The sequence below is a fragment of the Hevea brasiliensis genome, chromosome 10 (genome assembly GCF_030052815.1).
Source record: "Hevea brasiliensis isolate MT/VB/25A 57/8 chromosome 10, ASM3005281v1, whole genome shotgun sequence".
Classification (NCBI taxonomy): domain Eukaryota; kingdom Viridiplantae; phylum Streptophyta; class Magnoliopsida; order Malpighiales; family Euphorbiaceae; genus Hevea; species Hevea brasiliensis.
The window spans coordinates 86,880,279-86,897,696 of record NC_079502.1 but is presented as its reverse complement, the minus strand read 5'-3'; the positions used below and the strand labels follow the sequence as shown (position 1 = coordinate 86,897,696).

General features: G+C 31.6%; 1 protein-coding gene across 1 annotated transcript; it reads right to left on the bottom strand.

The window, feature by feature from the left end:
* Positions 1-16,277: 16,277 nt before the first annotated feature.
* Positions 16,278-17,069, bottom strand: LOC110661926 (PLAT domain-containing protein 3). Its single transcript, XM_021820761.2, has 2 exons — positions 16,945-17,069; positions 16,278-16,877 (listed from the first exon to the last, which is right to left on the bottom strand). The coding sequence occupies exons 1-2, from the start codon at positions 17,011-17,013 to the stop codon at positions 16,413-16,415; spliced, it is 534 nt and encodes a 177-aa protein (XP_021676453.1). The 5' UTR covers positions 17,014-17,069; the 3' UTR covers positions 16,278-16,412.
* Positions 17,070-17,418: the final 349 nt, after the last annotated feature.

Below are 17,418 nucleotides of genomic sequence, written 5' to 3'. Positions count from 1 at the left end.
CAAGCTGCTCTTCATATTGCTTCTAATCCGGTGTTTCATGAGCGGACCAAACATAATGAGATTGATTGTCACTTTATTTGTGAAAAGATTCAACAACAGATCATCTCAACAGGACACATCAAAACTGGAGAGCAGTTAGGAGATATTTTCACCAAAGCTCTGAATGGAGCTAGGATTGACTACATTTGTAACAAGTTGGGCATGATTAACATCTATGCTCCAACTTGAGGGGGAGTGTTATGGAAAGTCAATCACTATGTTATGAAAAGTCAATCACTATATTATTTTTCTGTATATTTTGTACTCTGTATATTTTGTATTCTGTATTCCTATTTAGGATTTCTTATTTAGGATTTCTTCCTAATTAGTAGAACACAATTATAGGAATCAATTGTATATATATACCCATGTACAGATTAATTGAAATTAATGAGAATCATCTCTTTCTACAAATATCATCGTGGATGGGCTAAGCATCCTTGAATTATTTATCTTGGCGGACTATCACTGTGGATGGGCTAGGCACCTTTAAAACTCCAATAGTTAACCAAAGAATTCCTTTATTGATAGTATTTGTGAAAATTACAGATAATCCAAGTTTAGGGCAGTATTTTCCCGCTTATGTAACACGTTATCCCTTGTAAGGCACGATATGTTCCGGTAGCATACTTAATGAATTACCGAACTGCACCTACTGATAACCCATTAGTTATGCTACAAAGGATTTTAAACAAATCATAGCTTTTTATCTTATCAATTATTTTGAGAAAAACTGCATGGGAATAGTTAAAATTCAATATAAACATTCATTAAAAATAATGATAGACTAAATATTGCAAATGTTACATTTCCATAAGTCTCAAAATAAAATACAAATAGTTATAAACTCAAAATACTTTAGTAATACAGTGCTTTTTAATATCAACTGCTCAATGTTCGTACATCCATACATATAGGTACAAAATGCATCCAAGGGAATCACAAGGGTATACCTAACGTAAATACCCACAATCAATACCAAAATGTTGCTTCCAAGTCTCTCACTCGGCAGCCTTCTTCTTTCCCTTACCTGCAACAGCATAAAGAAGCTAGCACTGAGTATATCACTCGGTGGTGTAAAACTAATAACTTTAAAACTTAAGATAAAACACAATTTGTCAAAGTATAATAAATCACATTTTTCTTAAGCATGAAAACTTCATAATAGTTCTAAGTCCATAAGAGCCATTTATTGGAATAACATTTTAAATTAGAAATCACACTTCATAAATCACAATTCACAAAGCACTAGTGTTGCCAATATCAACACACAGTTTAGGCCATGACACAAAATTTCATGATCAGTGCCGTGTTATACACCACGACAAAGCAATCTCAATCTCACTAATCGTTATTAATGACGGAAGGGCTAGCTAGCTAATGAGTACTTATGTAGTCTTATCCCACTAACCGTTATTAATGGGAGACACAATCAATATCCATTATCAACCCCAAGTAGTCGTTACTACTGGGGAGTTTCGAAAGGGATTGTCATGCTAACTGTGGTTTCAAAATAGTTTTCAAAAGTTTTCCACTCAACAATCACATTTATAAACCAATAAACATATTCAAATCATCATAATATCCATATAGAGGTGGCAACACCTAAATTTCTCAAATGTAAGAGAAAAACCATATTTTAGTCAAAATAAACTTGTGCAAAGCAAACTCATTCAATAAACACATTCCAAACAATTTACAAGTTTAAAAATGAAGAAAAGATTAGTTGTGCACAAACCTTCAATAATTCTCTTTCCTTATTTCCTACTTCTCCTTATCCGTTCCAACTTCTTTTTCTACTGAAAATACACAAATAGAATACCTCAATATTAATCTCAATTTCTACCAAGAACTCATTACATGAATGTCTAATGTATCCCAAGTTAGCTTTATAAATTTTAGAAAGTTTTGGTTTTCTGGCAGCTTGGTATATTGAACTTTGAACCCAATTTTTACCTAGTTTTAATCATAATTTGGTGAGGTGTTCTTCATGAAAATTGTCCCTCTAGGTCTCATCTTTATTTCCCTTTTTGAATCACCTCATTTAGAGTTGTGTAGCCAAAATTATAGTCAAATGAATTTTACTGTTCACGTGGGGCTGATTGTGGCAGCTTTGGTGACTTAAATTTGGCTAACAATTTGACCAGGTTACGTTCATAATTTGGCTTCGATTTCTCCATATGAAATGTTTTACTATGTTTTAAGTTTTCATCAGTTCAAGAATCACCAAAATCGGAGCTTTCTAGAGAGAGTTATAGCTATTTAAAATTTACTGTTTATATTACTATTCATGTGCTAGCAAATTTATCAACTCAAATTTGCTCAGCAATTTGGTTGGGTTATGTTTGTAATTAGGCTTCAAGTTCTTCATAAAAAATGTTCTACTATGTTTTAAGTTTCTATCGATTCAAGAATCACCTAAATCGGAGTTTTCTAGATAGAGTTATGGCCTTGTAAAATTTACTGTTCATATGGTCAATTTGCAGATTTCTAGATTTTCTACAGATTTGGTGACTCAATTTTGCTTAGCAATTTGATTGGGTTAAGTCCATAATTTGGCCTTAAATTCTTCATATGAAATGTTTTGCTATGTTTTAAGTTTCCATCAGTTCAAGAATCACCTAAATCAAAGTTTTCTAGAGAGAGTTATGGCCATGTAAAGTTTACTGTTCACGTGCCTAATTCTGCAGGTTCTAGAATTTTGTCTCCAAGTTCAAGCCAAGTTTTAGGCAATTTCTGGGTAGTTTCTGAGTTGGTCTTTGCATGAAAATTCTAGCCCTATTTCTTAAGTTTCATTTCCAATTAGTTTCACACTAATTGGAGTTGTATAGCTTAATTTATGGGCTGTCAAACACACTGAACTCAGTGTGCAAAATTCTGCACTAGGTTCAAATTTTCATTTCTTCAATTACTCCCAATAACCAACTTCAATTCACATTTAATTCACCCAAAATGACTATAATTATCCATAGCACTCATAGCACAAAACCCCAAATTTTCAAACACCAAAGTTTGCAATTTTTCCTAATCCTACCATTTTATTACTTCCATTCATCAACCCAATATCAATTCAAACTAAAGGAACCTCAAATGATCATAATTTAACACTACACACACCAATTTCACTCTCTAGCACCAAAGCTCCAATTTTTCTATGAACCCTAATCTTCCATATTTCAATTTATGTAAATCTCATGCAATTTCTTTACCCCAATCATGCACGCTACTTCAACTAAGCTTGATTTTATCATCAATTTCATTAAAATATATCAAACCCTATTTTTTTTTTCCAAATTGGCCAAAACCCTAGTTTAGGTTCCATGCATATTTCCTTTTAATTTGTCATGAAATTTCATCATAAGTTAACTTCATTCAAAGCTTATACAACTAATCTAACATGAAAAGAAACTTACCTCAAGTGACCACTTCTAATCTTCAATTTCTTCTAACTCTTTTATTCTCTTAGCTTTTAATCTCTCAATCAAAGATAAATTTGATGTTTCCTACCAATTAGATAGAAAACCCATGGAGAAAAAGTGAGAAAAATCGAAGGTTGAGAGAGGTTGTAAGTGGAAGAATGAAGAAAGAAGAAAGAAAAGAGAGGGAGAGGAGGTGTGTGGGGGGCAACTAAATGAGGGAGGAAGGAAGATGGCTTCCTTTTATACTTATTCCAATTTTTAATTTATTTCATTAATTTTAATTGAGTTGTCCAAATCCCATTGGTTCTAAAATTTTAATTGGGTCAAAATGGACTTAAAATTCTAGATTTTTATTTCTTTTATTTTCCTTTCACTTTATACTTGAATTCTTTTCCTTAAAAAAAATTATTTCATAATTCAATTCATTAATTTCACTTAAATTAATTAATATTTTGGTCAAAAGTCAACTCTTAAGGTGAATTGACTAAAATGCCCCTCATCGGGTCATAATCCCTCTTTTTCAATATACTCGGTGAGTCCTTATATTTTTGGATCACTTGAATTTTTATTGTGTCTATCTCTATTAATTTTCCTTTCATTTTTGGTCCTCAAGGTGTCTTTGAATAGTAGTAGTCACAAATCAAAAATGGTACTATTCATAACTCGGTGGTTGGGGGTGTTACAGCTTATCTCGACTAGCTTGTAGGTCCCATGGTGGATAACTTTGGAAAAAACAAAAGGTCCAATCCAATTGCATCCTAGCTTTCTTGTATTTGCTAGTCCTCTTATGATGTCATCTCATTTAAGAACCAAGTCTCCGACCATAAATGTTCAGTTTTTTACTTTTCTGTTGTGCATATTGATAATTTTTTGCTTGTACTGTGCCATCCGAATGAAGGCTATTTCTCTTAACTCTTCCACTGCATCAAGATTAAATCATAGATCTTCTTCTTGTGAGGCTTTCTTGAGGTGCTCTATTCATATCAATGGAATGTTGACTTTTGCTTGTATTACTGCCTCTGAACCATATGCAAGTGAAAATGGCATCTCTTCTGTTGCTTTTCTTAGTGTAGTTTGGTAGGCCCATAAGATATTCGTCAGATGGTTAGGCAATGCCCCTTTTACTTTGCCTAATCATCTTTTGAGTCCATGAAGAATTGTTTAGTTTGTGACTTCGATCATTCTGTTCATCTACTGGTAATAAGTTGAGGTGAAATAGAGGTTGATTCCCTTAGTACATAGCTTTCTGAATTTCTTACTGGCAAACTATGTGTTGTTCTCTGTTATGATGACTTTGGGAACTACAAACCTGTAGAAAATATTTTCTTTGATGAAGGTGATTTGTAATGGCCCGGCCCACTAGTGATATTGTCCGCTCTGGACCGAAGCCCTCACGGTTTTAAAACGCGTCACTAGGGGTTACGAACCAACAACTTATAAACCCAGCATCTCTCCCGTGTTTTGCCGATGTGGGATTTGCCTAGGGTGTTACAATCCACCTCCCTTATGGGACTCAGCGTCCTCGCTGAGGTTTGCCCCACCATCGCTCAAGGTTGCACGCGGAGCGGCTCTGATACCACAAATGTAATGGCCCGGTCCACTAGTGATATTGTCCGCTCTAGGCCGAAGCCCTCACGGTTTTAAAATGCGTCACTAGGGGTTACAAACCAACAACTTATAAATCCAGCATCTCTTCCATGTTTTGCCGATGTGCAATTTGCCTAGGGTGTTACATGATTACTCAGTCTGCTATTACATTCTGTGATGCTTCAGACTCTGGCCATTTGGTGAAGTGATCAATGGTAACAATGACGTATTTGTGGGATCCATATGTCGTGGGAAATAGTTTGAGGATGTCTATGCCCCATTAGTAGAAGGGCCATGGGTTACTGATTGCTAAAAGTTTTTTTACTGGCTACCGAGGAATATTATTATGTTCTTGGCATTTCTAAACTAACTCTTTGGCACCCTATACTATAGTGAGCTAAAAGAATCCTTGCTTGAATGCTTTCTTAGTAATCGTTCTTGCTCCTCATGGGCACCACACAACCCTTCATAGATCTTGAGCAAGACTAACAAACCATCTTCTCTGTTAATACATTTTAGCCATAGTTGGAGGTAGAACCTTCTGTGTAGCCAGACATTGAGTATATTGTATCTTGCTGATCTCTATACTATTTTTTTGGCTTCAAGTTGATCTTCTAGAAGTATGCCTTAGTCGAGGTAGCAAAAAATTAGCATCATCCATGTCTCTCCTATTTTAATTAGGAAAGCTTTTTCCTCTCCATCTACAGTTGGTGTTGTTATCTCTTTTAGAAGGATTGGTTGTGAAAAGTGTTGCTCGCCTACTGTTGTTTCTTTAGCCAAACTATCAACTTCTTGATTTTCCTCCCTTAGTAATTGGAGGATGTTTACTTCACCTCCATCTGCTCGAAATTTGTGCTAGCATTTCTTGGATACATAGCTTGTATCTTCCTAAGTTTTGGTCTCGTACTTGGAAATTTCCCTGTAGTTAATTAACGACGAGTTATGCATCATAATAAATGTTAACCTTTTAGGCTTTTACCTCTTTGATGATTCGTTGTGCCATGAGGGTGGCTTCATATTCGACCACTTTGTTTGTTGCTAAGAATGTTAGCTTTGCTGCATACTTCAACTTTGCTTTGTGTGATCCTTCCAGTATTACTCCTATTCATGCGTCAAAAGAGCTTGATGCTCCATTTGACCACACGTTCCATTGTTCCTTGAGTTTTTCTTCTCTTTTAGGAACTAGAGTTAGGTTGGCCATAAAATCCGTGAGTACCTATGCTTTTAATGTTGTCCCTGGTATGTATCTAATGGCGTATGCTCCTAGGATAATTGACCATGTTGCTAATTGTCCAAATGTCTCTAGTCTGTGTAAGATCTTCCGTAATGGGTAATTTGTTCAAACTTTGATAGTGTGGGCTTCGAAGTAAGGCTTTAATTTAGTTGTGTTGATAAGACTACATAGGCGAGCTTTTCCAAGACTGGGTAATTCAGTTCATATCCTTTCAGTACTTGACTGGTGTAGTATATTGGTCTCTTCTCACCTTCTTCTTCTCTTATGAGGACTGAGCTACTAGTCTCTTTAGTAACTGCAAGATAAAGAAAAAGTAACTCATTGGATTTTGACGAATCAAGTAATGGAGATAATGATAAAAATTATTTTAATTGGTTAAAGGCTGCTTAGCATTCATTAACCCATTTGAAGTTTTTCCTTGCTCTCAGAGCTCAGAAGAATGGCAAACACTTATTAGCTGAGCAACTTATGAATCTGTCGAGTACCGTGATTCATCCGTTTAGTCACTGTACTTCTTTTATATTGCTCGGAGGCTGTATATCGACGATTGCTTAGATTTTTTCTAGATTCGCCTCTATCCCTTATTCAGAAATCATGAAACCGAGGAACTTGCTTGCTCTTACTCTGAATGTGCATTTGTCTGGGTTCAACTTCATTCCTACTTTGTCTAGGACATCAAATGCTTTGGCTATGTCTTTGCCATGATCCCCCATTCTCTTAGATTTCATAATCATATCATCATATGTACTTCCACTATTCGGCCTTTTTGTTCCTTGAACATCTGGTCCATGAGCCTCTGAAATGTTGCCCCATCATTTTTTTAGTCCAAATGGCATTACTCTGTAGCAGAATACTCCTGAATCTATCAAGAAGGTAGTATTCTCTTCATCCTCAGGATCCATCCTTATCTAGTGGTATCCTGATATAGCATCGACTGCTGACACCATTGCATGCTTGGCTATTGTATCTACCAACTTATTGATGCTCAGCAGCAGGTAGTGATACTTCAGACATGCTTTATTGAGGTTTGTGTAGTATTGGATGCACATTCACCATTTTTCGTGTGCCTTTTTTATGAAAACAACATTTGCTACCCAGGTCGGGTATTTAAACTCTCAGATCAGACCTGCATCCAATAATTTTTTAACTTCAGTTTCAATTACCTATTGATATTTTAGTGCGAACTTCTTTTCTTCTATTGGATCGATTTCACTTCTGGGTTGACATTTTGCTTGTGAGTAATTATTGCTAGATCTACCCCATTTATGTCCTTTGCCTTCCAACCAAATGCAGCAATCCTATTTTTATAGTTTTCAGATGACTGCTTCTCTACTTGTCCTGCTAAGTGCTGTTCCGAGACACACTTTCTTCCCTCCTTTAATTCTTCTTCTCTATTGATTTTTTTGTAACATTCCTATGCTAATTTTTGGCTCCCTAGAACTAATGTTATCCTTCCAAGAGCAAGTAGCTTCATACATACCCATTACATGCTAATCACTATACCGTCATCGTTTAAAATCGATCAGCTAAGGATGACATTATATGATAAGGGAATATCAATCATTGCAAACTCTGTGTAAACTTCCCTCTTATATCCTTCATCGCCCAATACTATGGCTAAATTAATAGTTTCAAGTATTAGGACTGTCTTGTCGCCTAGGCTAACCAGGGGGTACATGACTTTTGTCAAGTTTTCTATCCCGTGTCCAAGTTTCTCCACAACTTCTCTCGTCAGGAGGTTCACCAAGCTACCTGTGTTGATCAGCACTTATCGTACCGCATACCTATTTATCTGCACAGACACAACCAAAGGATTAGAATGTGGTTATTTTACCTCATTATCTTTCAGACCAATGGTAATTGTTTCCTTACTTAATTCATTTCTATCAATGGAGAGGATTGCTCAACCTTTAGTATTGATCAATTTAGCTAGCCTCTTGTTACCTGCCTTGCTTGTGTTTGGACTGCCAGCGACTACACTAATTATCTCGATCAGACTTTCATCCTTCTCAGTGATGATTTCCTTATTTCTGGAGGTGGTTGCTCTTCTCTCATCCTAACCATCCCTTATAAATTTCCTGAGTCAACCATCTCTAATTAGCCACTCTATCTCATCTTTAAGTTGCCTACATTCATCGATGGTGCGACCATGATCCTCGTGAAACCTATAAAATTTACCCTTATCTCTCTTTCTTGTAGTATCAGGGTTGAGCTTCTTTGGCCATATAAATTATTCACCATTTTTTTGTATCCACATAAGTAATATGGATCTAGGCTCATTCAAAGGTGTGTAGTTATGGAGCCTCCCTCTACTTTGATCTTCATTTCTATTTGAATGGTACATCCGATCTGAGTTGTAGTTTTTCTTATTTTGTCTCTTCTTATTATTTTTCCCAAATTTCCTCTCTTGCCTCAAAGATTGTCGCTCGTCATCTAACCTAATGTACTTTTGTGCCCTCTGCATCAACTTATAATAGTCTATTGCTTGATTTTTTATAAGTGAATTTGAGAATTTTACATTCTTTGTGCCTTTTCCAAAGCTTCACATATTGTTTCCTGATTCATGTTCTCAATTTGTATCGCTTCCATGTTAAAATGGGTGATATAATCTCTTAAAGAGTCACCCTCATATTGTTTGATTTTTTGAAGTTTCGAGGATAGCTTTTTTGGACGGATGGAAGATATGAACTTATTCTTGAATTGGCGGCAAGCTGATGAAAGTTTTAGATCAATCCAGGGTAGAGGCATTGGTACCACTTTTATGATAGCCCGATTAGCATTGTTGAAAATATTCAGCATAGGAGGTAGTCATTCATGTTTTGGAGCATCATTGTTGTTCGGAAGTTCACCACATGGCTCCTTGGGTCTATTGTACCATTATATTTATCCAACATGGGCAATTTGAACTTTGGTGGGAACTATTCAGCTAGGATTGGCCTAGACAGTGGAGACTCGTCTCCCATTCTAAAGTTTTCCTCCTCTACCAATTTTTGGTACTTCTGTACTGCTTTTACCAAACCCCAGTTTACCTTCGGTCGGGATGATTTATTAGACTACTCTTCTTGTTTGCTCACCGTGACCTACTCATTTGTTCTACCTAAATTATTATTTGTCAACTGGGAGATCTCCTATTTGGTTTCTTTAGTTCTGGCTGGATCTGCCTCTATTAAAGGAGTTCTCACGACCTTTCCTATTTCTGGGGTAGGTGTCCCTCATGGGGCACTGGTCCCTGGGATCAACCCTTTGAGGAAAGCGATTTGGGTCTCCATCTCTTGGATGCACTGCTACACTTTATCTGGTGTCATTCCTTGGAATGGGTTTTGCTAATCTGGGATGATAGTGTTGTGTGGTAGAATTTGAGTACCAGATGGGATCGTGGGTGTGGAGTCATTGTTGTCACAAGCGGGTCTCCTCCTAGTGTGGGGGTGATGGAAATAATGCTTTTACTTGGGATCCTTAAATCTAGCCATTAAGAATATAAAAACACAAATGATGAAAAAACAATTAGGACCAAGGATCAAAACTTACTGGTAGCACGAAAATGTTAAAGGGAAAAGGAATGATTTCAGATGTAAATTCTTAGCTTGGTAATATGAGTTTCCCATAGGCGGTACTACTGATGCTATCGGGAGTGTTAAGGGCCTGGTTCTGATGCCACGTAAGCCTGCAATACTAAAAGAGAATGAGGTGGATGGCCTTCTGATAGGCCACTCCGACACTCAAGTTAGAGAGTTCGATATGAGAGTATTAGAAGAATGGTAATGTGGATTTGAGAATGAGAATATGCGTACTTGTTTTTAGTTACTTGGTTCGTATTTATAGGTCTTTTAGGGAAATAGTTGCTGGTTCGTTTGTAGAGATAATCTTAGCTGAACCTCCGAGATTGTCTCCATGAAATCTGCCCTTTGCTTAATTACCGCCATGATTATTGCTTGGTATGTCTTTTGTTCGCCTTGTTGAACGAATAAAGGTATTTTGTTCAATCTTGTTTTAGTCTATAGTGCTTTGTTTGGCTCGCTTGATCTTTTGATCGTCTAAAACGGTATTTGACTTTTCTTACTATCACGTTGGATATTCATATAGAATTTTAACTATTTGACTTGGATTTTGGGCGAGTAATATTTTTTTTAAAATTAATTTATTTTAAATTTTATTATTTAAATTAATTTTAGAGTTTATATAAATTTAAAATTCTTAATTCTATTTGTAGTTAGATTTTATTTAATTAAGTTTTTTATTATAATTCAAAATAAAATTTTATAAAAATATAACTAAAACTGGAAATTATTTTCATAAAAATAGTTGCTTTCTTTTGCTTAAAAAAATTTAGTTTGTTTTTTATAAATTAAATAAAAAACAAAAATTCACTTTCGTTAAAAAGATTTGACATTTTTATAAAATTTAACTTAAAAAATAAGAAATTTACTTTTTTTACCTTTTTTATTTTCAAAAATATTGATGAATATTAAATTGAAATTTAAAATAATAATTTTATTTTTTATGACTTTTTATGATCAATTTTTAATTAATTATCAAAATTTATTACTTTATTTTAACATATGAAAATATAATAATTATAAAAATATAATGATAAGAAGATATATATTAGTAGTGTCTTTATTTACTTAAATGCAATAAATAATTAAATTTTTAAATAAGTGAAAAACTGGAAAAAAAATGAGGGAAAAAAGAATTGCACGTCTCTACTGCTATCGCTATTTAGGTATACATTCACTATTATTTTCTATTTTATTTTATTTTTAATTATCTAAATTTTATGAACAATGTTATTCTTAAATGCCCCCAATTGAAAAAAAAAAATTATTTAATGTTACCATCCATCGTGCATGTGGGTATGCAATAACAAAAAATATTATAAAAAAATTTATATTCATTGATTTATAAAAAATATTAATAAGGATGTATTCATAGATTATATATATTATTAGAATATGAAGTGATTATATTTGTATGTATTTATGGTCTCAATCTAAAATTGATAGTATATAAATAGTGCAATATTTTATAATCTTTAATAATTTTTAAGAGGTATTTTTACATTTTTATATAATATATACATTTAAAAAATAAAAAAAATTCAAAATATTTTGAAATTTATTAATTAATTAATTAATTTTTTTAAAATTATATAAAAATATTAAGCCACGAGTATAAAATAGTAGTTGCTCATTAATAAAAATAATATACTAAAAGGTTTACCGCATACTAATGGAGGGCTGCCTCATACTATTCCTACAAAGAACAATAAAAAAGACTTTTTTTTATCCCTCCTCTCTAGATTGTTTTTTGGCATAAAAGAAATGACACAAATGGCTCAGTGACGAGAATGGATCACTGTTAAAATCATGACAATTTTAATAAAATTTTTATTTTCATATAAGTAGGATCTTGAAGGATCAGCTCATGAGGCATGCCCACTAACTCATGGATCTCAACCCACAGCCACACCGAAAATAACACTCCCTTACTTTTTTCTCTCGCAAAGGTTTCATTTTTTTTTTGACATAGAAGAAATGACATAAACGGTTCAGTGATGGGAATGGTTCAATGATTGTGTTCTACAATTAAAAAATCAACAAAATTTCAACCGTAAGCGATCTTTAATGTCTAGAATCTTCTTGTAAATAGTGTGATAGTATTTTTCAGACTTTTTAAATTATCCACTTGTATAACCACAAATTTGTCACTTTTCGTTGAGTTCTTCAAGTAAAATAGCACCATAATATTCGTTATTAACGTTAGTCTGGAGAATCCTTTTCTCTATGCTTGGGATTTTCAGAGGACCATAATGGATCAATGAACTAGCATTTTCTGATACACAGGATCTACTGAGAGTTACAAGTATATAGCATACTCATACCTTAGTAGAGCATGATATGAATAAGATAGAATTCTTGACTTTGAGGAGAGGGAGAGAAATTTAGATATATGAAAGTTTATTTTCTTTTAAGAAGGATATTGGACAAACCTGATTCATATGTTTTTGTCTTAATCAATAATAAAGGTTATTTTAAAAAAAATTATGTCAATTAGTTATATCCACAATTATATTTTTAAATCATGCTAGAGTTATTTAAAAAAAAAAAAGTAAATGTTTTGTTTTTATATTGCATATAAAATAATAATTAAATTTTTAAAAATTATATTAATGAAAAATCGAAATCTAATCATTCAACGTAAAACGTAAAATTATTTTGTAAATTCATCCAATTTAATATTTTTAAAAAACTAAATTTATTATTATTATTATTATTATTATTATTATTATTATTATTATTATTATTATTATTATTATTATTATTTCTAAAATGTAAGGTCACTTAATATCTGACCATGCGGTATAATTTTTGTACCATTTCACATGAATTGATTCGTGTACTTCAGTATTTTCCTATATATAAATTATAAAAATTTAAAATATTAATGATTCCACTCGTTATTCTTTTATAATGAAATTCTAAATTTTCATCATTATTTTTAAAATTTTAAACTTTTATAATGTTTTAATTTTTTTAATTTATTAACAACATAAAATATTATAATTTTTAAAAATTTTATACTTTTTATAAAGATAAAAATTGGCTAATTTTTAAAATAATAAAGAGTATAATATATTTTAAAACCTCACAATAATATTATATAATTAATATTTTCTATTTTAGCTGAATAAATTAATTAAATAAATAAATGATTATATGTTAAAATTAAATCCTTGTACAATAAAATAATAAATAAAATTATACAACATGTGGTGTGAAGACTATATATAAAAAGTGTTAAATTATTAGGAAAGATTATTCTAATTTGATTTGGGATAACTAAAAAGTCAATGCCTCTAAATTATACATCGGACTTATCAGAGCATATCAACTCTCGTGAATTGAGAGTAAAAGTGTGGATTACATAACGTCTTGAAATGTTGGTTCACCTGTTAATATGGCAAGCTATCACTATGTTCTTCCTATGTTCACACGCCTTTGAAAAAAGTTGATGATGTGTGCTTCACTAATTGGTTTGTATTTACTTTAACCACTAAAAAAAAAGGATTAGCTACCAACCAATCGAATCGATTGTTAATCTATTAAAATCGATTACTAATCGATTTAATAATTAATTTAGTAACTGATTTAGTCGGTTGTAATGAGACTGTAACCGATTTAACAATTGAAAATCAGTTATAAATAGCAACTGAAAATCAAATCGGTTGCTAAAATAATCAAATTTTAAAAAAAATAAAATTTTTGATTAAAAATTATCGGTTGTTACTAGCAATTGATTTAGCAACTGAAATCAATTTTTAAAAAAATTAGTTTCTTTAGTTTAACAATTTTGAAATCTCTTTCTAAATCAGTTGCTATTTACAACCGACTTAGCAACCAATCATTTCAAAAAAAAAAATTTAAGTTTCACATAATAAATAAAAATTTCTCCTAAATAAATTATTTTAAAAATTAATAAAATAATAATTTAATAATGAAATATTAGTGCTACAAAATTAATATAAAAATAACATAAAAAAACAAATTACCAATAATAATTACTAATCAAAATAATAGCAACCGGTTAAGAAATCAATTGCTAAATTGTATATTTAAGGTTTTTCTAATATTGATTAGCAACCAATTTAATAATAAACTATAAATTGATTGTCAATAACAACTGATTCATGAATCAAATTTTAAATTTTTAAAAATTAACTATTTTACAAAAAAAAAATGAAATCACAGATCGATTGTAAAATTAATTATTAATAGCAAATAATTTCAATTGGTTGCAAAACTGATTATTTTTCATAATGAATGTATTTTAAAGTAGAGAGCATATTATGTTTCAGCCTACATTGTAGTAGTTGTATTAAAACCTTTTTGCTTTGTTGATTCAAACCCTCAAGCATACATTTATTCCTTTTGTTTATATCGTTTTGAATATTTCCAAACAAATGAAGAAAAAAATTCCATGACTTTCACCTCGTTGTCTCTTGCAACAACCTAAGAGGGGGTGAATTGGGTTCTTTAAAATTTGGAGGAGATGGGTTAAATTTAAGGGACTTGAAACACAAAAAGAGGAAAGAAGAATGAAGGCACAATTGATTTATAAAGTTTCGGCTATCCCAAGCTTACATTCCCTCTCCTTAAGGCTCTCCTTGAGAATTTCACTCCACTATAACAATCTTCTTTAGGTAAAGATCAAACCCCTAAGAATATAGCACTTTTATAAATCCTTACAACCATGAGTGTAAACCCAAAGCACTCTTATATACCATCTTTCCATCTTTACTCAATAGCAATTTAATGCTCTATAACCATTTTTACTCAATAACCTCACTCTTTATCTCGGAACAATAAAGAAATTATAACTAAAAAAAAAAGCACAATGGATTAAATACTTTGACTCAAGTTCTCTATAGAGAAAGTGTGAAAGAAGTTTTAATATAATAAATTCACAAATAAATGGTTGTTGTAATTTTTTCATATGAAAAACATCTTATATTTATAGTTTTGACATAAATATGACCGTTGAGGTGTACTAAATGCAAAAATAGTTATTTAACCACTTAAAAACGCATTTTAACGGCTTTTAGAAACTTAGGTTCACCTGTCGAAGTCCCCTATTTTGGCTATCAAAATTCATTCTATCAAAAAATCATTTTTAAAAAACATACTTTGACTGTCTAAGTCCCCCACTTCAGCTGTCTAAGTCAATTCTATCAAGTTTTTTCCAAAAACTTGAAAAATGCATAACTTTTGACTAAGAAATCAGATTTTCAATCCATTTGAAGTATTAGAAAGCTAGTTCAATTTATTTTTTAACTGAAACACTTTTCAAAATTAATTTTTCATTTTTGAAATAATAAAAATTTATTTAATTCCCCCTTATCAAAAATTAGGAGAAAACTAAGTTAAACAATATTTTCTTTGTAATACTTAGACTTGACCAACACAATTAATTAAATGAGATTCGCAAGATATAAATACATTATAGGATTCCACAAAAATTTACTTTCTTATCTCGCTTTTCTTTAACATTGAATTGAAGTAATTTGATAATTTTGAATTTGGAGCATGCAAACTCATGATAAATACTTTCAATATTATTGTAGTACACTAATTATTTATTATTATCAAAATATGTGTTAAGACACCTAAGTTTAAAATACTTTATATTATTGGTGTTATATAATATGATTAATTATCTGATAAAAAATTTGTAATGCCAAAATAAATTGCAAATAAATTTATAAAAAAAAATTGACACTTTAAAAAAGAATAATCGAAATTCAATAAAATTTTAATGAAATAAGCGTTTAATAATTTTTTTTAAATATAAAATATGCTTATTCTAACTATATTTGGATCACTAAAAAGTTTATGTTTATTATTTTTAATTAATTTTATAATTAGTGACAAATAAAAAAGGAGTAAGTTTCTTAAAACAAAACTAGATATTGACTAAATATTCACCGATATGAGCTATAAAATATAGTTACTCCAAATTCAATAAAATTAATTATTTTCATTTAATGAAGTTCTTTAAAAAAAAAAAAAAAGAAGCATATAGTGTTTTTTTTTTTACAATATTGAAGTATCATTATTTTTACAGTATAATTTTATTTTGTTAATAATTATTTTTAAAAAATAAATAACGTAAAATAAAAAATAATTTAATATACATTTCAATTCATTATTTTTGTAAAAATAAATATTAATTTATATAAAATTTATGAAATAAATCGTCAGAAACTCGAGCTTCTTTCGAAGCGAAGTAAATAAAAATTAAACTTCAGATTTAGACCAAAATTTTATTCTGTGTGATGTATTTTTCTGATTAAAAAAAGTAAAAAATAAAAAAAAGGGTCCATTCAGAGTTCAACACTTGTCTCCCTTAACACCGTTCAAGTGTTGTTCTTAGCACCTAATCCATCAATCAATACCGCTGTATTGCCTCCGATAAGATCCATTAATGACTATTAAAGAGAGTAATGACAATTTAGCTACAGCCCTTTTATTATTATTAATGACAGCTTACATACGGCGCTAAGGCCATATCAGATTCACGTACAGACCAAAAACATCTCTCTTAATCATCTCCAATAATAATACCATAAAAACGTATCATACGGCTGCAGATTTGACTTTTACCCCATCTCGACCTTTAAGTTCAACGAGATCCAATGGACAATAGTTTCTGATGGCCGTTAACTCATACGGTGGCGCATCACGGGCCAGCCACTGCTCGACAGTGAACTGCTGCTGCGAGCACGGCGTGTGGACACCAGTGATGGTTACCTCAACGTAGTTACAGTACCAACCATGATGTGGTCCGCTTCCATCAGAGGTCAAGTTCAAGGCGCAGACCGGAGTGCTCAGGCAAGGTCCCCTCCCGCTGAAAATGTCGAGATTGCCCCTCTCGAAGTAGTTGTAGTTAAGGCCCATCAGGCCGCCCCAGGACTCCAGGTTCGGGATCTCCACCCCCTCGCCGTAGGCGTCGTAGAACCTGACGCTAATGATGGAGTCCGTTCCTCCCTTGAAGATCGACCCGGTCCTTATGTACACCGTATACACGCAATCTTCATCGGCCTGCATATTTTGTGGAAAAAAAAGGTTAGTAAAAATCGATGAAAGAGGCGGTTAAGGAGGAACTTACAAAAACGGCGACTGTGGAGACGGCGAGGACGAGGAGGAGAAAAGAGAGACAGCGAGTGTTGAATGCCATATTTGGCTGTGGAAATGCGAAACTGGGGGTAGACTGCGAGGAGAGAGACTGAAATGTGTATACTAATGACATCCTCTTTAGTAATATTAATACATGACTAGCATGTAAATTGTAAATTATTTAATAATTATTTTATTAATATTATAATAAATAATAATTATTATAGGATTATTTATAATACATTAATATATATTAATTATATATCCTTTTATATATATATATATATATATATATATATATATATATATAAAAGGATATATAATTAATATATATTAATGTATTATAAATAATCTTATAATAATTATATATATATATATAGATTAATTTTAATTATTTCTATGATAAAATTTTTTAAAAAAATTTTGAAAGAAAAAAATAATAAAAATAAAATTTAAATTAATTAAT

Excerpts from the sequence above, each read along its gene's own strand:
- LOC110661926 (XM_021820761.2), bottom strand. The coding sequence starts at position 17,013 with ATGGCATTCAACACTCGCTGTCTCTCTTTTCTCCTCCTCGTCCTCGCC. Across the intron at positions 16,878-16,944 it reads TCTCCACAGTCGCCGTTTTT|GCCGATGAAGATTGCGTGTA; the intron begins GTAAGTTCCTCC and ends CAAAATATGCAG.